This window comes from Staurois parvus, unplaced genomic scaffold (assembly GCF_062004578.1).
Source record: "Staurois parvus isolate SC_StPar_1 unplaced genomic scaffold, SC_StPar_1.0 ptg000918l, whole genome shotgun sequence".
NCBI lineage: Eukaryota > Metazoa > Chordata > Amphibia > Anura > Ranidae > Staurois > Staurois parvus.
Genome location: NW_028318714.1, coordinates 56,016 through 82,521, shown reverse-complemented (window position 1 = coordinate 82,521; position 26,506 = coordinate 56,016). Strand labels below are relative to the sequence as shown.

The window sequence follows — 26,506 nt, the reverse complement described above, 5'->3', positions numbered from 1 at the left end:
GAGGGGTGATGAGGGGGTAGCTGAGTGAGGGTGAAGGGGGTAGGAGAGAGTTTGAGCAGCGACGAAGTCCCTGCGGGTTATGTCGAGGGGGAGGGGGGATAAGGGGGTAGCTGTGTGAGAGGGGACGGGTTGAGAGGGCGTGTGAGTTGCGGCAATGTCCTTGCGAATTGTGTCAATTTTGTTTTTGAAGTGATTGGCAATCTCAAGGGCAGTGAGTGAGGTGCTGGGTGGAGGTGGGGGTGGAGAGAGTAGAGAGTTGAAGGCAGAGAAGAGTCGGCGAGGATTGGAGGAGAGGGCCTTGATGAGGGTCAAGAAGTAGGCCTGTTTGGCAGCATGGAGGGAGGAGGTGTAGGTGCAGAAGGCAGATTTGTAGCGGGTGAAGGCTTGTTGGGATTTGGTTTTGCGCCATAGTCGCTCCAGGGCACGACTGTGTCGTTTGAGGGTTTTGGTGTGATCAGTCTGCCAGGGCTGGAGTGGTCAGGGTCTGATGTTGCGTGTGGTTAAAGGCGCTAGTGAGTCAAGGGCTGTTGAGAGCGCATTGTTGTAGGCGGTCAAAGCCAAGTCGGGGCAGGACGGGGAGGATGCGGTCGTGGAGTTGATCAGCTGCAGAGTGGAGAGAGGCAGGGTTAAGGTTGCGGAGGTTACGGCTGGTAGTAGTGTGACATTTGGAGGGGTAGGCGTTGGAGGACGAGGAGATAGAAAAGGTGATCAGGTTGTGGTCAGAGAGAGGGAAGGGGGTGTTAGTGAGGTTGTGGGGAGCGCAGCGGTTGGAGAAGACAAGGTCCAGGATATTTCCGTCGGAGTGGGTGGTGGATTGTATGCACTGTGCAAGTGCAAAGGAGGAGGTTAGGTGGAGGAGACGGGCTGTGTCCGGGTTGTCGAGGTTGACAGGGATGTTGAAATCCCCAAGAATGATGGTGGGTAGCTCAGAGGAGAGGAAGAAGGGTAGCCAGGAGGAGAAGTCATCCAGGAAGCGGGGTATGGATCCAGGAGGCCGGTATATCACAGCAATCTTCAGGGGGGTTGGGGAGAATAGTCGGAGGCAGTGGGCCTCGAAGGAGGAGAAGGATAGGGAGGGGGGGTTTGGGAGGACTCGGAAGGTGCTCTGCGGTGACAGGAGCAGACCAACCCCACCACCTTTACGACCGTTAGGCCTGGGTGAGTGGGTCCAGGTGAGACCTCCATAGGAGAGTGCAGCAGGGGAGGTAGAATCAGTGGGCTGGATCCAGGTTTCCGTGATCGCTAGGAGGTTGAGGAAGCGGGAAACAAAGAGGTCGTGGATGGCGGTAAGCTTGTTGCACACCGAATGGGCGTTCAGGAGTGCACATGAAAACGGGGGGGAGATTTTAGGGAGCAGGGGGACAGATACTAAGTTGTGGGGGTTGCAGTAGGATGTGGAGGCGGAAGGGTGTTGAGCGGGTGAGGGAGGTGGAGGGCCAGGATTCGGGGAGATGTCCCCCGCGGCTAGGAGGAGGAGAAGGGTGAGAAAGGTGGCATGGGAGCGGGATGTGCAGGAGCGTGAGAAACTCCTAGTGGAGGTGTTGGGGTCAGTGGGAGAGTGGAGTAATAGGAGGAGGTGGTGGGTGCCATAGAGGGGTGAGGGAAGCAGTGAGGACACGATATACAAATGTTTGGGAGGGGCAGAGGGATATAATGAATGGATTTTGGGAACAGAGGAGAGGAAAATGAGAAGGAGGAGTGGAAGAGACATTTTGGGGAGGTGAAGAGAGCAGTAGTAGGGAGATGATAGCAGTGAGGGGGAGATGTACAGGTTGTGGGGTGGAGCAGAGGGGTAAAGAAATGAGATGTGGGAACAGAGGATAGTAATATGAAGAGGAGTAGAGGGGTGTATTATATAAAGGTACACGGAGTGGGTCTCAGGCATGTAAGAGGTTTCCCAGGGTGTTTGCTTGCAGTCTTCCAGCATGCAGTAGAGCTTCTTGCTGTTGTTGTGTCTTCCTGCTGCTTAAGTTCTCCTGCTTTAGTTCAACTGCTGCGTTTAACTGCTTCTTCTACGCACTCGTTCAAGCCGCACTCAATCTGAAGCAGCACCCCCATCAGACTGTGCCCCCCATCAAAGCTGCTAGGATGGCCCAGCCAGTCACCTGACTGGAATCCAATAGAAAATCTATAGAAAGAACTAAAGATCAGAGTTCATAGAAGAAGCCCACAGAACCTTCAAGATTTGAAGAATGTATGGAAGAAATGAACCAAAATCACACCTGAGCAATGCATGTGATTAGTTTCTCCATACAGGAGGCGTCTTGAAGCTGTCATCACCAATAAAGGAATTTGTAAGAATTATTAAATTTCAGTCAGCGTGTTCAATACTTCATCCCTGTGTAATTCTTTTAATTACACATAACTTAATTTCTGAACTTATTTGTTTTGGTTTCTTTGTATGTAGGGATTGCATGGCTTGTTACTGACGTGGTGAAAATTTCATGTCAATAGCACCTTTAGAAATATATTTACAGAGAAAAATGATGAAGTGTTCAATACTTATATTACCTGCTGTATACTCCATCCATTATGCCAGTTTTCCATAGGCAAAACACTCCCATTAATGCCATTTCCCCAGCTTCCTATGGACAGAACATATACCCCATCCGTCATCCTGTTTTTCCACATTCCCTTAAGCAGGGCATGTACCCCTTTCTTCTTGCCACTACTCTAACTAGGTAGGACATATAGCCCGCATCACGCCCTCTCCCTAGCCTCCCATGGGTGGAACATATCTCTATCCATCACTAATGCACTAATCAGTAGGTAGGACATGTGTATCAGTCATGCCGTTTCCCTGGTAAAGGTTTTACTTGCATTGTTGCCTTTCTGTTTTCCTGCTCTTGAATTACCTATATTTACCTTCTTTTCAGGAATTGGACTCCCTACATGGCCAGAATTCTGGTGCTAAATTTGCTCACATCCTCCAGAAAGATGCTTTCTTGGTGTTCCGTTCTCTTTGCAAACTGTCAATGAAACCCCTGGGAGACGGGCCCCCGGACCCCAAGTATGTGAACTTCCTTACCATATGCTATACAGTTTGTCAGTGGTTTGCCAGTGGTCTCAAACTGCAGCCCGAGGGCCGGATGTGGCCCTTTGCTAGCGTTTATCCGGCCCTTGGGACAGTAATACTCCCAAATGACACCAACAATGGGGCACTATTCCTTCGCACTAATACCAATGATGGGGCACTGTTCCTTCCACTGACACCAATGATGGGGCCCTTTGCTAGCCTTTATCCAGCCCTTGGGGCTCAAATACTCCCACTGATTTGGGTCACCATTCCTAACACGGACACCAACAGTGGAGCATAATTTCCCAACGGACATAAATGATGGGGCACTGTTTCTCCCACTAACACCAATGATGGGGCACTATTCCTCCCACTGATACCAAGGATGGGGTACTATTCCTCCCACTGACACCAAGGATGGGGCACTACTCCTCCCACTGACACCACCGATGGGGCACTACTCCTCCCACTGACACCACCGATGAGGATCTATTCCTCCCACTGACACCACCGATGGGGCACTATTCCTTTTCCTACTGACCACACTCATACCAGGCCTGGATACTGGCCACAATTCAGCCCCTTAAAAGGGTGAAGGACAGTAGAGTGGCCCTTTGGAAAGTTTGGAGACCCCTGTTTTAGACCAAAGTTTGGTGCTGGATTTTGCAAAGAGTACATTGGAGTAGAATTATAAAAGCAACTGAGGGGAAAACGTTTGTTGGTTTATTGTAGTGGAAATGATTACCTGGAGCCTCCAAAGCTTTCTACAATACCTACTTTAATCAGACATATAGGGCCACCTTCACATGGATTTTCTGATCAGGTATGCCTGTCAGTTTATCAGGTGGACCTTATTGGCAGTTCCATGCAGCTGTATCGGTAGGCTGATTTAGGTGGACTTTTGTCCATTTACATCTGGCTACCTCTGAGTCGAGGCCTGGAAAAAATAAACAAAAGGACTGTGTCCTTCTTTCTTGTTTTTCAGAACCTAAACGTGGCAGATCAGAGGTAGCCCGATGTAAGTGGACACAAGCCTGCTTACATCCACCTGCCCCTCGAACCCCTATGAGTCAGCCACAGTCCACTGTCAAGATACTGACAAAAAAACTGAATGGGATTGAATGTCACAATAACAATATTTGTCCTGTTTGGCTTTAATTTAGCAGAGGATCTGCTCACAGATTCCTTGCTATATGGAGTGGCATGCCTGTCTAAAAGGGCTCTTAAAGCAGGACTAAACCCCCAGAAATACTCAGCCTCACTTTCTAGTAATGTGCCTGTTACATCCCTCTTCATCTTCTCCCCAGTTGCTTCTGGTTTCTGGAATTTCGGCCTCTTGATTGACCGGCGGTGGAATGGCATCATCCCACACATGCTCATTGTAATTCTAAATTATAACTGTAAATCAGTAATTCTGGCACAGCCAGAGTGTGCTAGGAATGTACACTGAGATGTGCAAACACAGCTCAGTGTGCATTTAACTGAAGACTACTTGCAGGCAGGTAAGTGTTATTGCAGAAGAGACATTGCATGCCTCTTCTGCAATAAAGAGCTGCCTGCTTTTTTTTAATAGTTCATTTTAGTTCCACTTGAAGCCCTGGTTCACACACATGTGTTTTTGATGCATTTTAAAGAACAGTGGTTCGGATGACGTGAGAAATAACATGCAGAAAGTGAGCTGTCATCCACTCCTGCTCAGCAGGGGGTCAGTGGACAGATCAAAACTGGGTCCACCCCATGTGAAAGGGGCCTTTAAACCAAAAAACGTTTTTGATGAGGAAGCTTTTGAGAATACAGAAGCTGTAGAAAGTTTAGGCTTTGACTGCTTTCAAGTATTCATCCGCAGTACATTCAGTTAGCTAGAAGTGCTGTGTTTCTTTCTGCTCTGTGTGTTTTCAGTTTGACAAGCAAATGATTAGTGGACATTGCTCCGGCAGAAAATTCCATGATCTTTACTTAATGAGATAGATAGATAGATAGATAGATAGATAGATAGATATAGAGAGATATACATACACATATAGAGAGAGAGAGAGAGATTATATACATACATATGTATGCATGCCATATTATACCTTACTGATTGGTGATTTGATGAATGAGATGTGGCCTGGCAGTTTAATTAATGATGTTTGGGATATGGCAGAAGATTCCATAGCTGTTGTGAGGCCCTGGCTGGCAGGATTGTGGGTTTCGTCACCTAGGTTTCTCACCTACACATGGCGAGGAGCTCCAGAATTTGGGTCTGTAGTAGAGAAAACAAGCTTTTTGTTTTCTCAGATCTTGGTAATCTGGTTTGGGTTTCGAACCTGCAGAGTTTCGAGTGGGATGAAGCCTTTATTCCAAGGTCTACATTTTTCATGGGAGCCAGTCCTAACTCATAATGCAGCTCTGCCCTCCCCGGGAGACGATGGTGCTGCAAGGGAGCAGCAAGTGTATACTCAAGACCAGAGGTGTGTGTGTAATAAGTCCGGTGCCTGTGAGTTTGAGTCATTGTAGAAATAAGCAAGAGTGTCTGAGCAGACCTGAATAGCCAGGGGGCAGCACAAGTTTATTTTGTGTGGTTTTGGAAACCCTTGCGTGGGAATCCTGGAAGTGAGAAATATTTTTATTTTGAATAAATGTGGGCTGAAAGCCTTTACCACTTTCTGTCTGCCCTATAGCAGATTTACTGCAACAGGACGGATGTTCTTTGCAAAATCAGGTATATGAATGGCATTTTCCACTTCCGTCACTGGGATGGCACGCGCCTGCTGCCGGAGATTGGACAGAGCAGAAGCCAATCAACAGTCTTTGGCCAATGGATGAGCACCGGCACCTTGTGATCTCTGAGGAGACTGACATAACGCAGCTCTGTTTATGTAAGCAAGGCATAGCTGTGTTATGTCGAGCGATCTGCTAGATTTTATTCAGGCAATAAAATCTAGCAGATTGGCTAGTAAAAAAAAAACAAAAAAAACACACACAGTGCAGAGAAACACTGGCTAGGCACACAACCCATTGATCATTCCAGATGTTTTAACCCCTTCCAAGCCAGTGTCATTAATACAATGACAGTGTATATTTTTAGCACTGATCACTGTATTTGTGTCATTCGTTCCCACAAAGTGTCAGTTATTGTCAGACTGTCCACTGCAATATTGCAATCCCGTTGAAAGTCACTGATCGCCACTATTACTGGCATTAAAAATAAAAAAATTCCGGTGTCTATACCGCCATTTGTAGACTCTATAACGTTTCCGCAAACCAGTCAATATACGCTTATTGGGATTTTAATGTTTTTTGACAAAAATATGTAGCAGAATATAAAAATGCAGCGCTTGAGAAGAAAGGTGATGATAAGACACAGTCCAGTGAAAAAAAGTGCTCCGTGTTCCTAGTGCAGATGGTAAAAATTTACACTAACCAGATAGCGTAAAATTATACGCATGTGTACATATATCCTGTAGGGTCCCCTTCTGCACTCAGATCTGGTCAAATAGGTAGCTGGAAAGGATAGACGTCCTGCGCCCTCTTGTGGTGAAAGAGTGGTCCAGCAAGGTCCTTGTTCCACCTCTGAAGAAGTGCGTGCGCACGAAACGCGTCAGTTGGACCTGGGACGCCGTTGACACTAAGCCGCCGGTGCCACGAGGAGGCCCGGCGGCCATCTTTAAATTCCAAGGGGTCAGTGTATTCATGCATACCTGTCTACACCCGTTTTATTGTGCACCTATGTTTTTATAATAAAAGCCTATCTACTACACTATGAGCACTTCCCTGTGTTCCCTGTGAGGAGCTTCCTCAACTTTTACAGCCCCAAGGGATCTCCTGGTCATCTTCAGTGAAGGGGGAAGGCTTACTCTGTTTGGCATCGTTCTGACTTGCTGGACCACTCTTTCACCACAAGAGGGCGCAGGACGTCTATCCTTTCCAGCTACCTATTTGACCAGATCTGAGTGCAGAAGGGGACCCTACAGGATATATGTACACATGCGTATAATTTTACGCTATCTGGTTAGTGTAAATTTTTACCATCTGCACTAGGAACACGGAGCACTTTTTTTCACTGGACTGTGTCTTATCATCACCTTTCTTCTCAAGCGCTGCATTTTTATATACATGAATTGTGGGACTTTATATGAGTTTTCCTTTATGTTCAGCTGCTATCACCATTGACGAGCGCTTACTGTATATTTTACCTTATATGTAGCAGAATACATTTTGGCCTAAATTTCAGAAGAAATTTGATTATTTTTTTTTAAAATTCTTCTAATGGATATGTTTTATGACAAAAAAAAAAAATATTGTTTTTTTTTTTAAATATCTGTGCTTTTTCATTTATAACGCAAAAAAATGAAAAACCTGGAGGTGATCAAATACTACTAAAAGCTCTATTTGTGGGGAAAACATAAACACCAAAGCTCAATTTTGAGTGTCATGGCAAAGGCTGTGAATACTTATGTACATGGGGTTTTTTTGATTTTTATTAAATTGCAAATATTTCAAAACAAACTTCTTTCACATTGTCATTATGGGGTATTGTTTGTAGAATGTTGAGGAAAAAAATTAATTTAGTCCATTTTGGAATAAGGCTGTAACATAACAAAATGTGGCAAAAGTTAAGCACTGAGAATACTTTCTGGATGCACTGTATACTTTCTGATATACATATATACTTCTAAGTGAATTATGTGTCAGATGTGGCCCAGCAGATAATTCTGTGTTCTATCCTTTGCTCAGATCCCATGAACTCCGCTCCAAGGTCATCTCCCTGCAGCTCCTCTTGTCAGTATTGCAGAGCGCTGGCCCCGTCTTTAGGACCCATGAAATGTTCATCAATGCCATTAAGCAATATCTGTGCGTAGCTTTATCGAAGAATGGCGTGTCTGGCGTGCCTGATGTCTTTGAACTGTCCCTGGCCATATTCCTGAGCCTGCTCTCTAACTTCAAAATGCACTTAAAAATGCAAGTGGAGGTAAGCTTGGTCTAAGTATGTTATACAGTAGAACTGCGCTGATCCAAAAAGGTCATTATAGCATTTTTCTTAGTTTTAGGTGGTGTGGGGAAGGGTTAGGACCCATCAAGTGGTTATTGCTATCCAGAGCTCTGTTACAGAGATTTTCCATTGTTTCTTGTCCTGGTTTTACTAGACAGGAAGTAAGGGGAAATCTCCATTATCAAAACAGAGAGAATTAAAAATGCTTTTCTTTAGTAGGGTAAGGGAAGGCTAGATCCCCTGCCAGGTTTTTTTTTTTTCCTCTGGGTCACTGTGTGGTTAAACTGTTGTCAGCAGGGCAGGATGCGTGGATAAATCTCTCCAATGAAGCCCAGATGGCAGTAAAAACTCAGTCCTTCCAAAATTATAAGGAGGTATCTTAATCGTACAGGACACAGACTGAGTGTTCATAGACCCAGGGTTATAGGCTGGTACCTTCAGGTGACTGGACACTGGCAAGCTTCTAAGGACTTGTCCCCCCTATAACCCCACTCCCTGACTTCTCAGTTTTTTGCTAGTGTCTTACGATTATGGACCTCTTCTACCTTACAGGGAAATCATTCTTCACTTGCATTACTCCAGCTTATTTTTTTTGGATAGGCCTAACACTTGTGTGTTTTTTTTTTTTTTTTTTTATCTTTTACACAAAATATTGAAGTTGTGCATTTTGAAACCGATTAAAGAATTCAAGAATTCTTTTTTTATCTGGCCATAACTTCCCATCTTTTTTTATAATCTGGAACAGTAATGGAAAATATTCTAGAATAAATGGGTAGGATTTTCCTTCTTTCTCTGGTTGTCTCTTTTGACAAGAGAAGTTAATACTGTGGATGAGTCCCAGGAATATACAGACAAGGCACACAGATGTGAACAAAAGGTATACAGTGCATTAAGATTCCACATGCGATAAATTAATATCTGCATGGCTGACATAAAGGGAGAGGTGAAGATTTAGGAAGTGGGGAACAATCTGAAGGACTGGCCCACCATGAAAAAGGCTGGTTTCAAGGTACTTCAGGGCTGAGCAGTGCTTGCGTGTCATGACATGTTTGCCGATCAGTTCAGGGAGAATGCCCGCTCACTGCCACAGGATAAAGGAAACAAGGCGGGTATGACATCACAGAAATAGCAACAAAACCTAAATTAAAAAAGGGAAGTATGAGGGCTTAAAGTTGAATTGTAGGAATTCATCCACTTTGTAAGAAGTGCATGCACTCTGATTAAATCCGAGGAGGTGTGTGACCTGTCCTGAACTTATCACTATATCTGACAGGTTTATGGCTTTGGAGCTGTGAGAGAGAGGCACACAGAGCAGTTATGCCTGCCCCTCTCCTCTGCTGCCTATTCAGAGAAGCCTTTGTGAATGAGTTCACATAATACAAAGGCTCTATGATTGGGCAGGCTCCGACTGGCCGAATTTTGATCCATGTATGCGCACCCTGGTTGTGTACAAGTTGATCTATTTAATACTGTACATCCAGCCTGTTGGGTTTTTCCCGAACGATTATTACTGCACCCGGCAACACTAGTCCATTGTGTTCTTTTTATTTAGCAGCTGGCAATGCTAATTATTGATTTTAATTTAGCATATCTGGAACTAAGGCAGCCGATACAGCCCAGCAGGTTGAACAAAAGAAAATGCTTAGATTCCCCCAGCTACACATTTAATGTGGATGGAGGACTCCCTCCTTCTGTGGTATTGTTTTCTGATAGTGGGAAGCCTTCTTGACCATCAGAATACAGTGATCAGTGTACCCAGCTATAGCTGGCAGCACTGAATGTTCAGGAAAAAAACGACAGACAAGTTGATTGATAGATTGACGTGTGTACAACCACTTTGCCCATACATGAATTGACATTCGGCTGGTCACTGCTGAACTGGACAAATTTCAATGCTTAGTTTCCCCCATCTACACATTCAATGTGGATGGAGGACTCCCTCCTGCTGTGGTATTGTTTTCTGACAGTGGGGAGCCTTCTTGACCATCAGAATACAGTGATCAGTGTTGCCAGCTATATCTGGCAGCACTGATTGTTCAGGAAAAAACTGACAGACAAGTTGATCGATAGATTGACTTGTGTACAACCACTTTGCCCATACATGGATTGACATTTGGCTGCTCCCTGCTGAACTGGACAAATTTCAATCCATGTATGGCTGACATAACTGAATACTCCCTAACATTCATATTATTATATCTTTGGGAACAGATAGAAAGGGCGATAGATTACATACATGTACTTATCAGGTTAACTAAAATATATTTACATCTGTCAATGGGGATTTCCCATAAACCTCATATTGTAACAGGTATAATGCTGTTATAGTAAACTGTGGCTATCTTTTTATTCACCATTGATCAGGATATTCTCTGAAGAACTTAAGCTGGCCATAGATGGATTGAAATTTGGCTGGTTTAACAGGGGCTGACCAAATTTCAAGCCATCTATGGCCATGCACATTCGAGAGGAGTCGACCTAGTGATCAGCTCATCTCAAATGGGACTGTTGGGAAAATTTGTGTTTGATTAGCGCATGCAACCAAACGGTTGCAGTACTGATCAGTGTCTTCTGGCAGTGGAGGAGTCCCATTATCAGAATACAGTAGCACCGTGGGGATTATTCCTTCAGCCACCTCAAATGTGTGGATGGGAGAATCCGTTCTGTTTTAAAAAAAAAAAAAAAAAAAAGAAATGAATCTATGACCAATCTTAAAAACATACCAAGAAGGTGTATATAATTTCTGTATTCTTTCATTGTAGGTGTTTTTTAAAGAAATCTTTTTAAATATACTGGAGACCTCATCAAGTTCATTTGAGCACAAGTGGATGGTGATCCAAACATTGACCAGGATCTGCGCAGGTATCTCAAGGCTTACATCAGCTATCAGATTGTGACTGTTTTCACCCTCACATCTAGATCATGAAGAATCTATTGGTGTCTCGTGACATCATCAGAGCTAACAGTGGCCTCAGTGTTTTTGAAATTTTCAGGGCCCTCTGTGATTTTATCCCTACATCCAGACATGAAGGAACCAGTGGTGTCTCGTGTAAAATCATCATAACTAACAGGGATTTTCATGTTTTTAGAATTGTGTTACAGCAGACATCTGGCTTAAAGTCCCGGCCTCCAGGAATTAGTACACTCGGCTATACCTTAAAGCGGAACTTTACCTATAACTTGTTAAAAAAAAATGTTTGTTTGCAAGAAATGTATTTTCTGTATTAATGATTATGCCACTATAATTAGTGTGTGCTGTACATTGCCTCCAACATTTTTCCTGTTACTTGCTGGAGGCTGCCATTTTGCTGAAGCCCAGAGCCCCTGAACAGTGGTAAATCATAAAGCGGAACTAAACCCATTGATTTATCGGTTTCAAATAACGGTTACATTCCTGGAATGCAGAGACTGCTAACTGTCACATTTGCTTCTGTCTTTTCTGCAGGGGCAAGAGCACATAGGGGAAACAAGACGTGAGCAGGAAGGGAGGATGATCGGTTTGGCAAAGTGGGGAGAATACCAGAATGATGCTCTGTATGGCTATCCTTCCAGCAGCTGAAAGCCGGGGGGGGAGAGGAAGATAAGCCGGATTTCAGCTGCTGGAAGGATAGATACACAGAGCATCATTCTGGTATTCTCCCCACTCTGCCACACCGATCATCCTCCTTGTTCTGCCTGCATCTAGTTCCCCCTGTGTGCTCGGGCCTCTGACAAGAGTACCGGTGGTACTCCCCTGTCGGCGGCCCTGTACATAGCTATACCTGTAGGAGGGGCCATCTTGAAGTTATCTAGCAGGACCAAGGGCGGACTGACAAATCATGGGGCCCCCGGGCAATAGGGGATCATAGGGCCCGTGTCCTCGCCCACACTCAAACTACACCCAAAAAAGCCTATGAAAGGTACCAGGGGCATCTCATGGGGCCCCCTACTGACCCCAGGCCCTCGGGCAGTGCCCGAGCGCTCGAATGGTCAGTCCTCCCCTGAGCAGGACTTAATTTTCTAACCTTCCACTTGTGTGCTGCTCCACTCCGCATGAGGCAGTTAGGTTGCTTGTGCTAGAGGGTTGAGCAGTTTAGTTGTTTTTTTTTCTAGCAGTGTCATGCTGGGTCCCCAAAACTCAGGGATTTAAAGCATTAGTCACATCATCCAAACGAATAGCTAGTGGAATGCGTCCAACTTCCTCTTTAAGTTCTAAATTAGGCAGTTAAATTCTGATGGATTCTGGTTTTTATACTATCACTTATTTTAAGTACTATCTTTTTGTTTATGATTCTCCTGCATGGTGGTGGGCTGTCAGCTTTACCAGCTTATCCTATATCATGGCCTTTCTGAGAGTCTGAGCAGCTGCCAGGGAGCCAATGCACCTTATTTTTACTAGAACTGTAATCTGACCTTTCGCTCATCAATCCGCACTCTGGCCAGGAGTGACTTTTACAGTTTTAAATCATCTCATGCTGCTCGACAGACAGAGCTCGAGACAGAGCCAGCCAGGTCAGTTTGGAGGCTGCTGGTACCAACAACCTGTACCCACACTGTAATTTATCTTGCATTTCATTATAGTTCAATTTAAAGTAAAATGAAAGCCAAACATTTTTTTTCTTCATTTTGGATAGAGTAAGGGTGGGTTTTAAATTCTGTTTCTCAGGGAGATTTCCCTTCACTTGCTGTCTAATAGCACTGTAGGAAGGCAGAGGAAATTCCTCTAAAGCAAGGGAATCCATTTGATGATCTCCCCTTTCTTCTTTTGATGACAACTCAAAATTTGGGATTTTCTTTCACTTGGTGATAATGGTAGACAGGACAAATAAAGAGGGTGAATCTCCAAAAAGGGGCACAGACAGCAATAAAAACAGGTGTTGTAATCCCACTATAAGTTTATAACTTAAAGGATAAGTTTACCTTTAAAAAAAGAAAAATTACTTTTTTTTTTCAGGTGAAAAAAAAAAAGTGCAATAATTTTATTTAGCAGATCACGGTGCAATCTCAGGCTCCTGCAGACTGTCAGTGTAGTTGTCTGCTCGTATCTTGTTCGGACAGGCAGTTACACAATGACAGGACTACTTAATGAACTACCAGAGCGCTAGTGAGCTACGAGCACTATGAGCCGTCAGCTGCAAAGGTTGTTAGTTGTAGTTCATTCATTCACAAATTTCTGTGAAAGAATGACTGTGTGGGTCCTGTAACGGTGCATGCAGGGAGAAGTTCCCTGGCCCGTTGGCACAATGTGGAGGTGGAATCGGTGAGACCGTATGGGTCCTTTCAAATTGTGACATTTGGTGCAGGGAGAAGATCACTGGCCTGCTGTCACAATGTGGGAGGGGGATTGGTGAGAGGCTGCAGGGGTGGGAACATGTTACATGTTCCACCCTAAAAACATGTGGAACAGGTAACATTTTGCTAAAAGTAAATTTATCCTTTTAAAAAAAAAAGTTTTGCTTTTAGTTATACTTTAAAGAGTTACTAAACCCAGGACCCTCTGGTAACTGTTCCATTTTTGTTCATTGTCCTGACAATAAAAGTTGTTAAGATTTAAAAAAAAAAAACAAAAACCCAGGACCCTGCATTCACTATATCTGGTCTCCCCGGACCCTGCATTCACTATTTCCGGTCTCCCTGTACTCTGCATTCACTATACCCGGTCTCCCCGGACCCTGCATTCACTATATCTGGTCTCCCCGGACTCTGCATTCACTATATCTGGTCTCCCCGGACTCTGCATTCACTATATCTGGTCTCCCCGGACTCTGCATTCACTATATCTGGTCTCTCCGGACCCTGCATTCACTATTTCCGGTCTCCCTGTACTCTGCATTCACTATATCCGCTCTCCCCGGACCCTGCATTTGCTATATCTGGTCTCCCCCGGACCCTGCATTCACTATATCTGGTCTCCCCAGGACCCTGCATTCACTATATCTGGTCTCCCCGGACCTTGCATTCACTATACCTGGTCTCCCCGGGCCCTGCATTCACTATACCCGCTCTCCCCGGACCCTGCATTCGCTATATCTGGTCTCCCCAGGACCCTGCATTCACTATATCCGGTCTCCCCGGACCCTGCATTCACTATATCCGGTCTCCCCGGACCCTGCATTCACTATATCCGGTCTCCCCGGACCCTGCATTCACTATATCTGGTCTCCCCCGGACCCTGCATTCACTCTATCCGGTCTCCCTGGACCCTGCATTCACTATATCTGGTCTCCCACAGTACACAGAACATGGAAATGCAATTATTTGAGTAAATATAAACTGCTAAATACATTTTCTCATAAGCAGTTAGAGCAGTCTTGTGACTTCTATCAGTGTCTAGCCAAGCACACGTTAAAGCTTGTAGGAGGAGCTTTCATTCTCCCCTCACTGCCCTATGAGAATGCATAACCCCTGACCCACTGTCTGGACAGTACTGATTGGCCCAGTGCTGATCACATGTACTCTCCCAAGAAAAAACTCTCTAGCAGTACACATCAAACTGAGCATGTGCAGAGTGTCCCCGAATAGTCTTAGAATGGGGGTGGGAGTAGATTTATCCTTCGTTAGAATTTGACTGAACGTTCACTTTAATACAGTTTATAAATGGTATATGATTTGGATTTTTTTTTTTTTTATAGTTTTGTAGATGTATACTAGCTAAATCCTTTGTGTGTGTAATACACGCGCACACACCTATATATATATATACACACACACCTATATATATATACACACACACACCTATATATATATATATACACACACACACACACTAAACTCCCCATGTATGCTTTTCCTTCTGTCTCAGATGCCCAGTGTGTGGTGGACATCTATGTGAACTATGACTGTGACCTCAATGCTGCTAATATCTTTGAACGACTTGTGAATGACTTGTCCAAAATTGCTCAGGGAAGAAGTGGCCATGAGCTGGGGATGACCCCCCTGCAGGTAAGGTTGGAGTGGGCAGTAGAGGACACTGCTGTCTGGATGGCTTATCACCTGGTCCTAATGTCACCCTTGTGTGTCCCCTTCAGGAGATCAGCCTGAGGAAGAAAGGTCTGGAGTGTCTGGTCTCCATATTAAAGTGCATGGTGGAATGGAGCAAAGATCTTTACATCAACCCCAACCACCAATCCAACCTTGGTAAGCTGTCCATTCCTGGTGCCTTGTTTTATATCGACAACCTGGCGCATCATAGCTGCGGTGCGTTTAGAAACACTTATCATGCAGTGTTCTCTGCATCCAGTGAAAAGCTATGCAGGCCTTCTCACATCTATGAAATTCTGGTAAATCCTCATGATTTTGCCGCTGAGGCACTTGTACAAAAACTTACCAGGTAGTCTCATCCCATCTGTAAGTATATGTTAAGCGATTTTACCTTCCCGCTGAACCCAGTTTTCCATTCAATTCAGTCTTGCACAGTTGTACCGGCTCCTCTTCCAAACTGAAATTGCTTACTCATATTTCAGTGCACACTGTGAGCCTTTCACAATGTGCATTAGAAACTGCAGCCATTCAGACAGAACCTGCCTCATTTCCCCCGCCTTATTGTCCTGTCCCCAGCCTGCCCCTTCATTCATTCATTCATTCATTCATTCAGTTCTGTCAACCAAGAAGGCTCAGCTGCATATGTGAGCATTATGTAGGTTGATCTGCATGCGGATGTAGCTGGTCTAGGAGAGCCTACTCTTCCAGACTAATATCCATCTGTCACGGTATTTGATATTTGCATACTGAGGCCGGGTGCTAGGATGTTTTTAATAAGGTGTCAGCATCCTGCAGGCCTTTCAAACATGCATGATCTGTCCCAATTGCATAGAGAAGTTAAAGAGATCGAAAGGTTTTAATTAAAATGGGGAAAAAGGCAAAATATAAGCAGATCAAACATCAGCTTTTAACCACCTGCCGACCGCTCACAGTAAATGTACTGCAAGCAGGCGACAGGTACAGGCACGATCATGTACATGTATGTAATCGGCCTTCTGCTGGGTTTGGGGCGCATTTGTGCACCCCCCTGCCAACCCATGCTGTGATTGGACACATCATGAGTTTGGCAGTTGCTTTCAGCCAATGATTTTGGGCTGAAAGCGGCTTATCCACTGTATCCAATCACACACACAGAGTTCTTTGTTTACAAACACGCAGAACCCTGTGTACTATGAACAGCATTCTGGCAGTTTCTTCTCCCTTCAAAGCAGGAAGAAAAAACAGCCAGTAAAGTAAAAGCAGCACATATTACACATTGTTACGCATTTAATCCCTTGTTTGCCCCTAGATGTTAACTCCTTACCAGCCAGTGTCAGTGTACAGTACTCTATCTGATCACCGTATTGGTGTCACTAGCGACAGAGATAGTGATCCTCCCAGATAGTGTCTGTTAGCGCCAGATTGCCCGCCACCCTATCACAGTTTGACTATAAGTCGCTGATCTCCACCATTACCAGTATTGCGTCATAGCTGTGTAAATTTTCTCTGACTTGCAGACTTTTTAAACAATGTTTTGCAGTATATTATGGCCTTACTTTTTTTTTTTTTTCCAATTCTTCAATAGCTTTCTCACTACTAGCGTACTGAAGAGTAGGAGACTGTGAATGGCCCTGAGCAGAGAGTCTGACACACATACAAAAACACACCACACACACAGTGATTCCAGACAAAGACTGACCTACAATCTCTTGAATTCTTCAGGTACAGAGAAATCCTGCGATCCTGAGACCACTGAAAATAAAACGCCGGAAATATTAGGCCGTAGAAGCAGTGCCAGCTCAGTGGATTCCTCTTCATGGATTGGCAGCACCGGTGCTCAGACCTCCATCGCCGATGATCCGGAACAGTATGAAGTTATCAAACAGCAGAAGGAAATCATTGAGCATGGCATTGAACTGTGAGTAGAAATTTCTAGACTTCAATTTTTATTCAAAATCTGGAGCATTGCTGCTGGCCTGTGCAGTGGTAACCGATTACGATTGTTGCGCGGAATATTAGAACACTGTTGGCCTTTTCCTAAAATAGCAGAGGCAGTAAGACATTTCATTCTACAGGGAGAAGGTAACCAAAAAGAGTTCAGGGAGAGTTCCTCCAGGATTAGATTGCATACACACATGTTCATTTTGTATATTTGTCCTGCCTCTCCAATCTAAGCATTGTAAGTGTGATCTCTGTAACTTACAGTTGTGATGAGATAGCGATAACTCCAATCTTAGTTGAATAACACAGGCAGTGACTCGATCCAGATGACACCTTGTAGATCTTGTGAAGTTTATTCCATAAACTGAAAGAATCTTACAATGAACATCGGATAGGTCAAAAGATCATAATGTGATCTGCTTCCATAAAACATGAGGCTAGAAGATGAAATGCATTACTGGGAAAGGGGGAGGGCTATCTATACAGCAAGAACTAAACCAAAGGAAAGGGTTGAGCAGAGACAAAATACAAAGAACACTTAAAGGCATATGACAGTCATGTGATACATGACAATATTTATTTCACTTTGCTAACATTCAGATAAAATTGCCAGATAACACTGTATATTGGGCTGTTCACATTCCTTTATGATTTTCATCTTTCCTTTTTAAGGTTTAATCGGAAGCCAAAAAGAGGGATTCAGTATCTGCAGGAGCAGGGAATGCTGGGAAATACACCCCAAGACATTGCTCAATTTTTGCACCAAGAGGACCGGCTGGACTTTGTAAGTGCCTGCTATATTCCTGACCACTATTGCCAGAGCCGCTTTCTTTGGTGTAGCGTGACTTTTGTACACCAAACAAAGCACTTGGGAAGTGAATGTGGAAAGCGTTTTACACTGGGACTTTAAGTATTTGCACACAAGTACATTGCATATATGTTTATCAATTATATACCATTTTATTGAAACTTATCCATGATTGTTGTATTATTTGCACCATTATTTGCACATTATTTTCTCTATCATAGCACAGTATGATTTTATGTATGCACGGTATATAGAAATGTATACTTCCCCCTAATCATAGGGACGCACAGAGGCCCTGTGGAGGAAGGATGCATAGAAGGCATAGTATGTTTATATGGTAACAGTCACGTATCTATTTATATGTGGGTCACAATCACGACTTAAGTGTGGCACAGATAGCTATAAAAAAAAAAAAATCACAAGTAGCAGCGCAGCATTTATATACATTCTTATTCACATATTTGTGGTACTGCTAGCCAGCTCAATTAACACACTACCTCCAGTCCACTGCGCAGGTTTTGTTTGCATACATGGTACAGCAGGCACATATCAGGAATATGAAGCCTTGGGTTTACATTTCTTTAACATCTGTGTGCTATATGTGGGATCATTAATGCTGGAGTATGTTCCTGACTCTAGTTGGAACTGAAGTAGCAGCTTGGATAACCTACAAAACATCTTCAATATTACAAAACAAAGTTCAACTTTGTCTGAGTTTCTAACTACTCCTAGCCTTATCAGCATCTGATTTGCTCAATCACCAATTCACTGGTAGGTTTATCACTTCCCAGAATTTCAAAGTGGAACTACACTGTATCTGAGCAACACAAATTGAAAATGCTGTTTCATTAATTTTTAATTTTCAAAGCAAACTCTCCAATCCTTTTTGTTGCTAAGAAATCACTTTTGAAAAACACCCCCTAGCATTTCTGGCCACAGCTATCTTCAGTAAGGGCAGGTGATTCATGTAGCATCTACTGCTTGGGATCCATCTGCCCTTACCTTAGGCATGTAGGAAGGAGGGTGTGCTTAGCTGAGAAAACCCCTTCTCACCTCCTGAAGACTCCTGGGATGTATGACATCATTGCCTAGACCTGGAAACCAGGGAGTAACTGAAGAAATGTAAAAAAAAAAAGTAAATATGATATGCCTTCCTATCTATTTACTAGTGTAACAACGTAAGGATTAAAAATCGTCAATGTTGATTAAGATAGTGAGGTTCCACTTTAGGATATGTAAAAAGACATGATTTAGCTCTTGGAGATTGGTTAAAGATCATTGGGGATTTATGGGAAGAAATTTACAAAACAATAGCTGTGGTGTGCAATAAAGTAAATGGCACACTCTTAAAGAGGACCTGGACTGTGGAAGCTGTTAAAAAAAAAAAAAAGAAAAAGGCAAGCAGGTGACAAAGACTGGTCACCAACGATATAGCCTGTGGTCTCCCTGCTGCTAATCTTTTCCTCATTACTGACTTGCCATGCCTTCTTCACTGTGTCTGAAAGCAGCCATCTTGGTAGAGGAACAGGGCTTTGCTTCCATATGTCAGAGCTGCTCTCCCTGATGACTGGTGGGGTAATTTAATGTTAGAGATTTATGAGGCACAGATCCACAGAATGGATAAGCAGGGAGATCCTTGCATTGCTATTCCTCCGGTACAGCTTCCTCTCCAGCAAGAACCGTGAACATGAGAGTGACATCACTAAATCGCTCCAAATCTGGTGAGACTAGCAGTCAGAGGCAGCAGTGACTAAGATAATCTCACGCTGCAGATATACACCCGAGGATACAGAACAGGAGTACCTAGGCACAGATAAAAGGTAGATTTTAATTGTGCCTAAACAACACCATGAAAAAAAATTTCTAGAGGTTTCCTATTACACCGTAAATCTTCACTTTTTTTTTTTATTTCAGGTCCACCTTAGCCAGACACTACATATAGGCTTCAATGACCAGATTCTGTATTCTGCAACTTTGAGATAAAAACAAGTTTAGTTGCTGAAATGTGACTGTTCTTAGCTGCAATACAATACTGTAGGTAGTCACGCCCTGTGATTTCGGTTCTCTTCTAGACTATGATCGGGGAATTCTTAGGAGAAAACAATCGCTTTAATAGAGAGGTGATGTACACCTACGTGGACCAGCTGGATTTCAGTGACAAGGACTTTGTCTCCGCACTGCGTCTTTTCCTGCAAGGATTCCGATTACCTGGAGAAGCCCAAAAAATTGACCGGCTGATGGAGAAATTTGCAGCGAGATACTTGGAGTGTAACCAGGGGTAATGCATATGCTGTTCATCTGGAGTAGAGATCTCCAAACTGCAGCCCGGGGGCTGGATTTGTCCCTTTTTGCTTGCCTTTTATCTGGTCCTTTTGGGCACTATTTCATCCACTGACTTCAGTATTTGAATAAAATTCCTCCCGACACCCACGATGGGGCTCTATTCCTCCCACTGACACCAATGATGGGGCTCTATTCCTCTGACACCAATGATGGGGCACTATTCCGCCCACTGACACTAATGATGATGGGGCACTATTCCTCCCACTGACACCAATGATGGGGCACTATTCCTCCCACTGACACCAATGATGGGGCACTATTCCTCCCACTGACACCAATGATGGGGCACTATTCCTCCCACTGACACCAATGATGGGGCACTATTCCCCCCACTGACACCAATGATGGGGCACTATTCCACTGACACCAATGATGGGGCACTATTCCTCCCACTGACACTAAGGATGGGGCACTATTCCTCCCACTGACACCAATGATGGGGCACTATTCCTCCCGCTGACACTAAGGATGGGGCACTATTCCTCCCACTGATACCAATGATGGGGCACTATTCCTCCCACTGACACTAAGGATGGGGCACTATTCCTCCCACTGACACTAAGGATATGCTGTGCTCCATAGACACACACTCAGCCAGGCTTAGCCCCCCAACCCACCCTCCTCTTCCCGCTTCCTCCTCATTGCATTTATTTGACAGCAGCAGGGGCCAATGGCTCCTACTGCTGCCTAGTCTGTGCGGAGAGCAGGAGAGAGTGCTTTGAGAGCAGGAGAGAGTGCTTTGAGAGCAGGAGAGAGTGCTTTGAGAGCAGGAGAGAGTGCTTTGAGAGCAGGAGAGAGTGCTTTGAGAGCAGGAGAGAGTGCTTTGAGAGCAGGAGAGAGTGCTTTGAGAGCAGGAGAGAGTGCTTTGAGAGCAGGAGAGAGTGCTTTGAGAGCAGGAGAGAGTGCTTTAAAAAACATTTAGAAGCACTTTAGCAGTGTGCTTGTAGATTTACACGTCTCTCTCTTCTAGACAGACATTGTTTGCCAGTGCCGACACTGCCTATGTCCTGGCCTACTCCATCATCATGCTTACCACTGATCTGCACAGTCCTCAGGTATGTATTTAAACCCTACGTATGTTGCATCCTCATCTGTCAGATCATATGACAGTCTGTTCCTTTTCCCAGGTGAAAAATAAAATGACAAAAGAGCAATATATAAAAATGAACTGTGGCATTAATGACAGCAAAGACCTTCCAGAGGAGTACTTGTCTGCCATATACGATGAAATAGAAGGCAAGAAGATCGCCATGAAGGAGACGAAAGAACACACCATAGCCAACAAGTCTACAAAATCAAGTTAGTGTTTGGGACATTTCTGCTTTATGTTGATGTTGGCCCACCCAGAATGAATGTTTGTTTGGGTTTTGGGTGGATGTCCATGTTGAGTCACTTCTAGGTGCATTTAACTTTGGCAGATGGTGGTCTTAGTTCACATTATTATTAATAATAATATAATACAGGATTTATATAGCAACGACAGTTTGCACAGCGCTTTACAATCTAAAGGGAGACAGTACAGTTACAATACAAGAGGGTTAGGAGGGCCCAGCAAATAAGCGCTTACAATCTAATAGGCTTTATATAGCAATGTTCTTTTTTTTTTGCCTATGTGGGTTCAGTTCTCAGACCTTTTCTCTTTTATTTCAGGTGTTGCCAGTGAGAAGGAACGGCGCTTGTTGTACAATATGGAGATGGAGCAGATGGCCAAAACAGCCAAGGCCCTCATGGAAGCGATTAGCCAAGAGAAAGCCCCATTCACCAGCGCTACGCACCTGGAGCACGTCAGACCTATGTTCAAAGTAAGTGCTGTTTGAGTGAGACTTAGTGGTTGTAAAGGCTCAAGAATTCATGCATTCTATGTGTAATGGTAAAAGACCTTCTGTGTGCAGCAGCCCCTCTAATGCTTACCTCAGACCACTCACTATCCAGCTTTCCCGGGACTCTACCTCCTCTTTGGCTCAGATAGCTGCTTGCTGTGGGGGCACTCAGCCAGGGGTGTATTTACCACAAGGCAAACAAGGCATTTGCCTAGGGTGGCATTTTTTAGGGGGGCAGCACTGCCCCCTGGAAGAAGGGACATATGCAGCATGGGGACCAGGTGGGATCTGAGAGGCTACAGGCAGCTTGATGGTGTATGCAGACACTGACTGTCATTCCCAGGGATGTCCAGAGCTGTAACAGGTGGGTGTCTCTCATCAGGGGGGTGGGGGGGGTTAGTGAAAGGCTCTCTTTGGTGAGGGGGGATGATGAGGCAGGGATGTTGTTGGTCACTATCAGGCTCTCTCGGTGGGGGGAGTGGAGGGGGTCTGGTGGTGTTCGGTGTCAGGATCTCTATGCCGGGGAGGAAGGGAGTCTGATTTTTGTGTTGCCTAGGGCAGTAAAAAACCTAAATACACCACTGCACTCAGCAGGAGGTTGGGCCAGGAGCGCTGGCAAGGGACCCCAAAAGAGGAGGATCGGGGCTGCTCTTTGTGCAAAACCAATGCACAGAGCAGGTAAGTATGACATGTTTGTTATTTTATTAAAAAAAAACAAAAAAAAAAAACCTTTCCAATAATACAATTCCATGCTGAAAATGGCTACACCAGACACTTGGCTGACAAACTTACATGTCATGTTCATCCTCAGACTAAAAAAGCCTTGGGAGACTAAACAATTCACCTCTTGGTTGTGAAAATAAAAGTCCTATCCGACCTCACTAGGACAATCGGGTTGGATCCCTGTACCAGAACGTTCACAAATTTAATTTATAACTCTGGTTAATAAAAGCTCCTTGAGGGCAGGGACCAATGAGAAAATACAATATAAAAGTAGATTGCAATGTACTATATATTACTTTTGCAATTACTGCCTCCTGTGAAGAGGTTGCATGCTTTTTTTTTTTTATTTTTTTTATTTTATTTTTTTTTACATATAAAGCCTGCTCAGCTTATATTCCCTTGTATTTTAAAGCAGATCTTCACTTCATCTGAGCATCACAAACCAAGGACGCAGTTTATTCATTTCTATTATTCAAAGTTAACTCCCCCATCCATCCATGTCTCCATGCTTTATTTTGCTGAGAAATCGTGTTGTGAAACGCCTCCCTAACATTTCTGGCTGCTGCCAGGTGATTCATGTAGCATTTTACTTCTTGGAATCCATATGTCCTTAGCTTAGGCATGTAGGAAGCAGGGTGTGCTTAGCTAAGAAAACCCCTCCTGAAGACTCCTGGGATGTATGACATAATTTGCCTATGCCTGGGAACCAGGAAGGAACTGAAGAAATGTCAATATGATATTCTTTTCTATCTATTTACCAATGCTAGCGGCATAAGGATGAAAAATAGTGTTTACTAGAAGGGTGAAGTTCCGCTTTTAAGGAGGATTTTAATCCTTTTTTTATTTAACTGTAGTTACTCCAGTTTCTCTCTTCCCCGCCCTCCACCCCCAATTCCAGATGTGGTCTTTTTACCCAGGGGCATTAGCTGTATCTGAGTCCGCTGCTTTATCTGCCTCCATATACAATGCAGTATATAAAATACGATTCCTCCTGCGCTCCAGGACCCAGGCCGGTGGTGAGTAGGTGAAATCAAACCCCAAAGCATAATGACCACCAGAGCATAGAAGGTCGTGCAGCTCCAAAACAAGGCTGGGGAAGCCCGAACAATACTGCAAAGTGAAAAAAACAAGAAGCGCACCAACCTTGCGCATTACCTCAGTAACCAAAATTTATTAGTAAAAGAATAGTACTCACAAACAGCGAATAAAAACAGGCATGATGCATGACGCGTTTCGAAGGACGTACCTTCTTCCTCAGAGCAGCTCTGAGGAAGAAGGTACGTCCTTCGAAACGCGTTAGCTGTACTGAGTGTCTACCCCCATGATGGGATTCGTGCTGGCCTCCTGTTTCTGAGGTCCCTTGGAGGACTTACATGCCTGTTTTTATTCGCTGTTTGTGAGTACCATTCTTTTACTAATAAATTTTGGTTACTGAGGTAATGCGCAAGGTTGGTGCGCTTGTTGTTTTTTTCACTTTGCACAATGCAGTATTTAACAGCCATGGTAGTGTACAGTGTACTCAATGCTTTTCTCTCTGCAGCTGGTTTGGACTCCACTGTTGGCTGCCTTCAGCATTGGCCTCCAGGACTGCGATGATAATGAAGTTGCTAATCTTTGTCTAGAGGGCATTCGCTGCGCCATTCGGATCTCGTGTATCTTCAGCATGCAGGTCAGTGTCAACGCTTTGTATTCAATGTCAGATTTAATGAATGAGAAAATGAACAGTCATGAATTGGTATAAAGGGTAGAGATAATTGACTCACCCAAGACTTGCACTACGTTGGAGCCGCTTACTGCTCAGCCTATACTGCAGCTTTAAATTTTATGGAGTTTTGTTTATCCTCTTGTTCTTCTGGTTTTCTTTTACACAAGTCTGGGGTTACAACATACCTTCATGCTTGGATTCCTCTCACGTACCCCCTTTTTTTCAGTCAGGCATATTTCTTGTTTGGTACCCTTGGATTTTCTATCAGTCTCGGGTGACCTTTAGATATCCTTTATGGGATATTAAACTTTGAGAATTATCACATTACTTGGATATCTTTTTAGCAGGAGTATTTCTCTATCTGGCTAGACAATCTCCTTCTCATGGAATCTTCCTTCCTTTTAGGAGTATAAGGCCAATGCCTTTACATGGGGATGGGCTGGTCCTCTCTTGTGGACCTTTGTTGGGTCTAAGATTCATTCTGAGACCTGAACTCTTTAGGACTTGTCCCAGTGTTCTTTATCTTCATATTACGTTGGTCTAGTTATTTCTTACCAGGTATTTGTGATGTTCCACCTCCTGTTTGGTGAGTTTTTGGTTCTCAGCCTCTTGCTGCTTCATGATCTGTATTCCTTCAAGTGGATCATTCCCCTTGGTGATAATCTCTTGATCCTGTGTGAACTCCCTTTTCATCTTTAGCAGCTTCCTAGTCTTTTAGGGATCTTCATCTATTTTGGTCAGTCTTGGGTGTGGGTCCTTCAGGTAGTCCTGAGTTGCAGAAGGTTCCTAGTCTCTTCTTGGACTGTTGCCCACGCTTCAGTTGAACTGCTTTTGGATGCCCTGACTTTATATGAATTCCTATATTCTTTGATGGATGAGAGAGAAAATAACATTTATATGCTTACCATACATTTTATTTCTTGCAGGGACACAGGTCCCATGCTTCTGTGGTTTTTTTTCTAGTCCTTACTACTGCTTTTTCCCAGAACTGAGGCATGCTGGGTAGAGGAGGGTTTATATGGGGGTTGGCTTACAAATTTTCTGTTTGCCAGTGTACCAAGCTCCTGTAGGCGGCAGTATAATCTTGCTGTTTCAGAATCCCTGTGTCCATCAAAGGACTCCAAGGAAAAACAAAATCATGGTAAGTACAAAATATTTTATTTGAATTGTACAGGGCACGGGGTGTGTAGTCATAGACCATGGGTTATATGCTGCAAAATCCTTTTTCTTCCAATTTATGGACTCAAATGTATATCCAAAGCCAGACATTTTTTGGGTCTTAGATGTTATGGGGAGGTAGATTCAGATCCCAGCCAAGATTGTTCTACAGTCTGTGTCCCCACTGAGAACTGTTTTACTGAAATTGAAATGATGGAAAATACAAACTTTTGGAGTTCTCACCAGAACGGGCGGTGAGGGGAAAATCTTCAACGGGGTACGCCTGTTCTCTTGACAACTAAGAGAGGACTTCTCTCACTTTGCAGAGATTTCCTCTCACTTCCTGTTGTATCTACAGGACAGGAAATGAAGGGAAATCTCCCCAGTTGGACACAGATGGCAAACAAAAAAACTTGACTGCGCCTTAACACTTCTCTGTTCCAAATGAAAGAGAAAAAAGTTTTAGATGCACTGACATAGTTGTATTTGATTACAGCTTATTGCACATGACCCAGCCATGTGTAACATATGTAGAATTCTGCTCACAGAGCCATTGACATTGATCTCAGTAGTCACTCTCCTCTTAAACACTTTTTGAGCTTTTTACATGGCACCCAGCAACCTGTTGCTTGCATTCCCCTGGGTTCTCTACAAGCCACCCAGCAGCTTGTTGCTTGAGCACCCTTAGATCCGGTCTCGGTATAAGACTAAGCTGTTGTTTTCTCCTTCTGGTACAGCTGGAACGAGATGCGTATGTACAGGCTCTGGCTCGTTTTTCCCTGCTGACCGCCAGCTCAAGCATCACCGAGATGAAGCAGAAGAACATCGACACCATCAAGACGTTGATCACCGTGGCTCACACTGATGGCAATTACCTGGGCAATTCCTGGCATGAGGTGTGTAGAGTTTATCAGGGATTTGTATTCTTCTCCTTTATCCGTGCTGTCCAACCGGACAAGGTCTGTGTATACAAAGCAGCTCATAGCGCACGTCTGGCTGGAAAGGTATGTGAGGAGCGAAGTTAGGCAGGACATGCCTTTCTATAGGAGAGGCTGTCCAAGAGAAAACAGGTGGCGCA

The 26,506-nt window shown here is 44.1% G+C and overlaps 1 protein-coding gene across 1 annotated transcript in view; it reads left to right on the top strand.

The window, feature by feature from the left end:
- Nucleotides 1-26,506, top strand: part of LOC149442049 (brefeldin A-inhibited guanine nucleotide-exchange protein 2-like) — a 104,133-nt gene that overhangs the window by 28,593 nt on the left and 49,034 nt on the right. Inside the window, exons 9-21 of the mRNA XM_089656571.1 lie at nucleotides 2,877-3,010; nucleotides 7,736-7,970; nucleotides 10,754-10,853; nucleotides 14,773-14,912; nucleotides 14,999-15,107; nucleotides 16,653-16,848; nucleotides 17,544-17,655; nucleotides 19,752-19,957; nucleotides 20,993-21,077; nucleotides 21,150-21,321; nucleotides 21,673-21,824; nucleotides 24,106-24,234; nucleotides 26,166-26,324. Coding sequence (XP_089512697.1) covers nucleotides 2,877-3,010; nucleotides 7,736-7,970; nucleotides 10,754-10,853; nucleotides 14,773-14,912; nucleotides 14,999-15,107; nucleotides 16,653-16,848; nucleotides 17,544-17,655; nucleotides 19,752-19,957; nucleotides 20,993-21,077; nucleotides 21,150-21,321; nucleotides 21,673-21,824; nucleotides 24,106-24,234; nucleotides 26,166-26,324 — 1,929 coding nt within the window. The remainder of the gene's footprint in view (nucleotides 1-2,876; nucleotides 3,011-7,735; nucleotides 7,971-10,753; nucleotides 10,854-14,772; nucleotides 14,913-14,998; nucleotides 15,108-16,652; nucleotides 16,849-17,543; nucleotides 17,656-19,751; nucleotides 19,958-20,992; nucleotides 21,078-21,149; nucleotides 21,322-21,672; nucleotides 21,825-24,105; nucleotides 24,235-26,165; nucleotides 26,325-26,506) is intronic.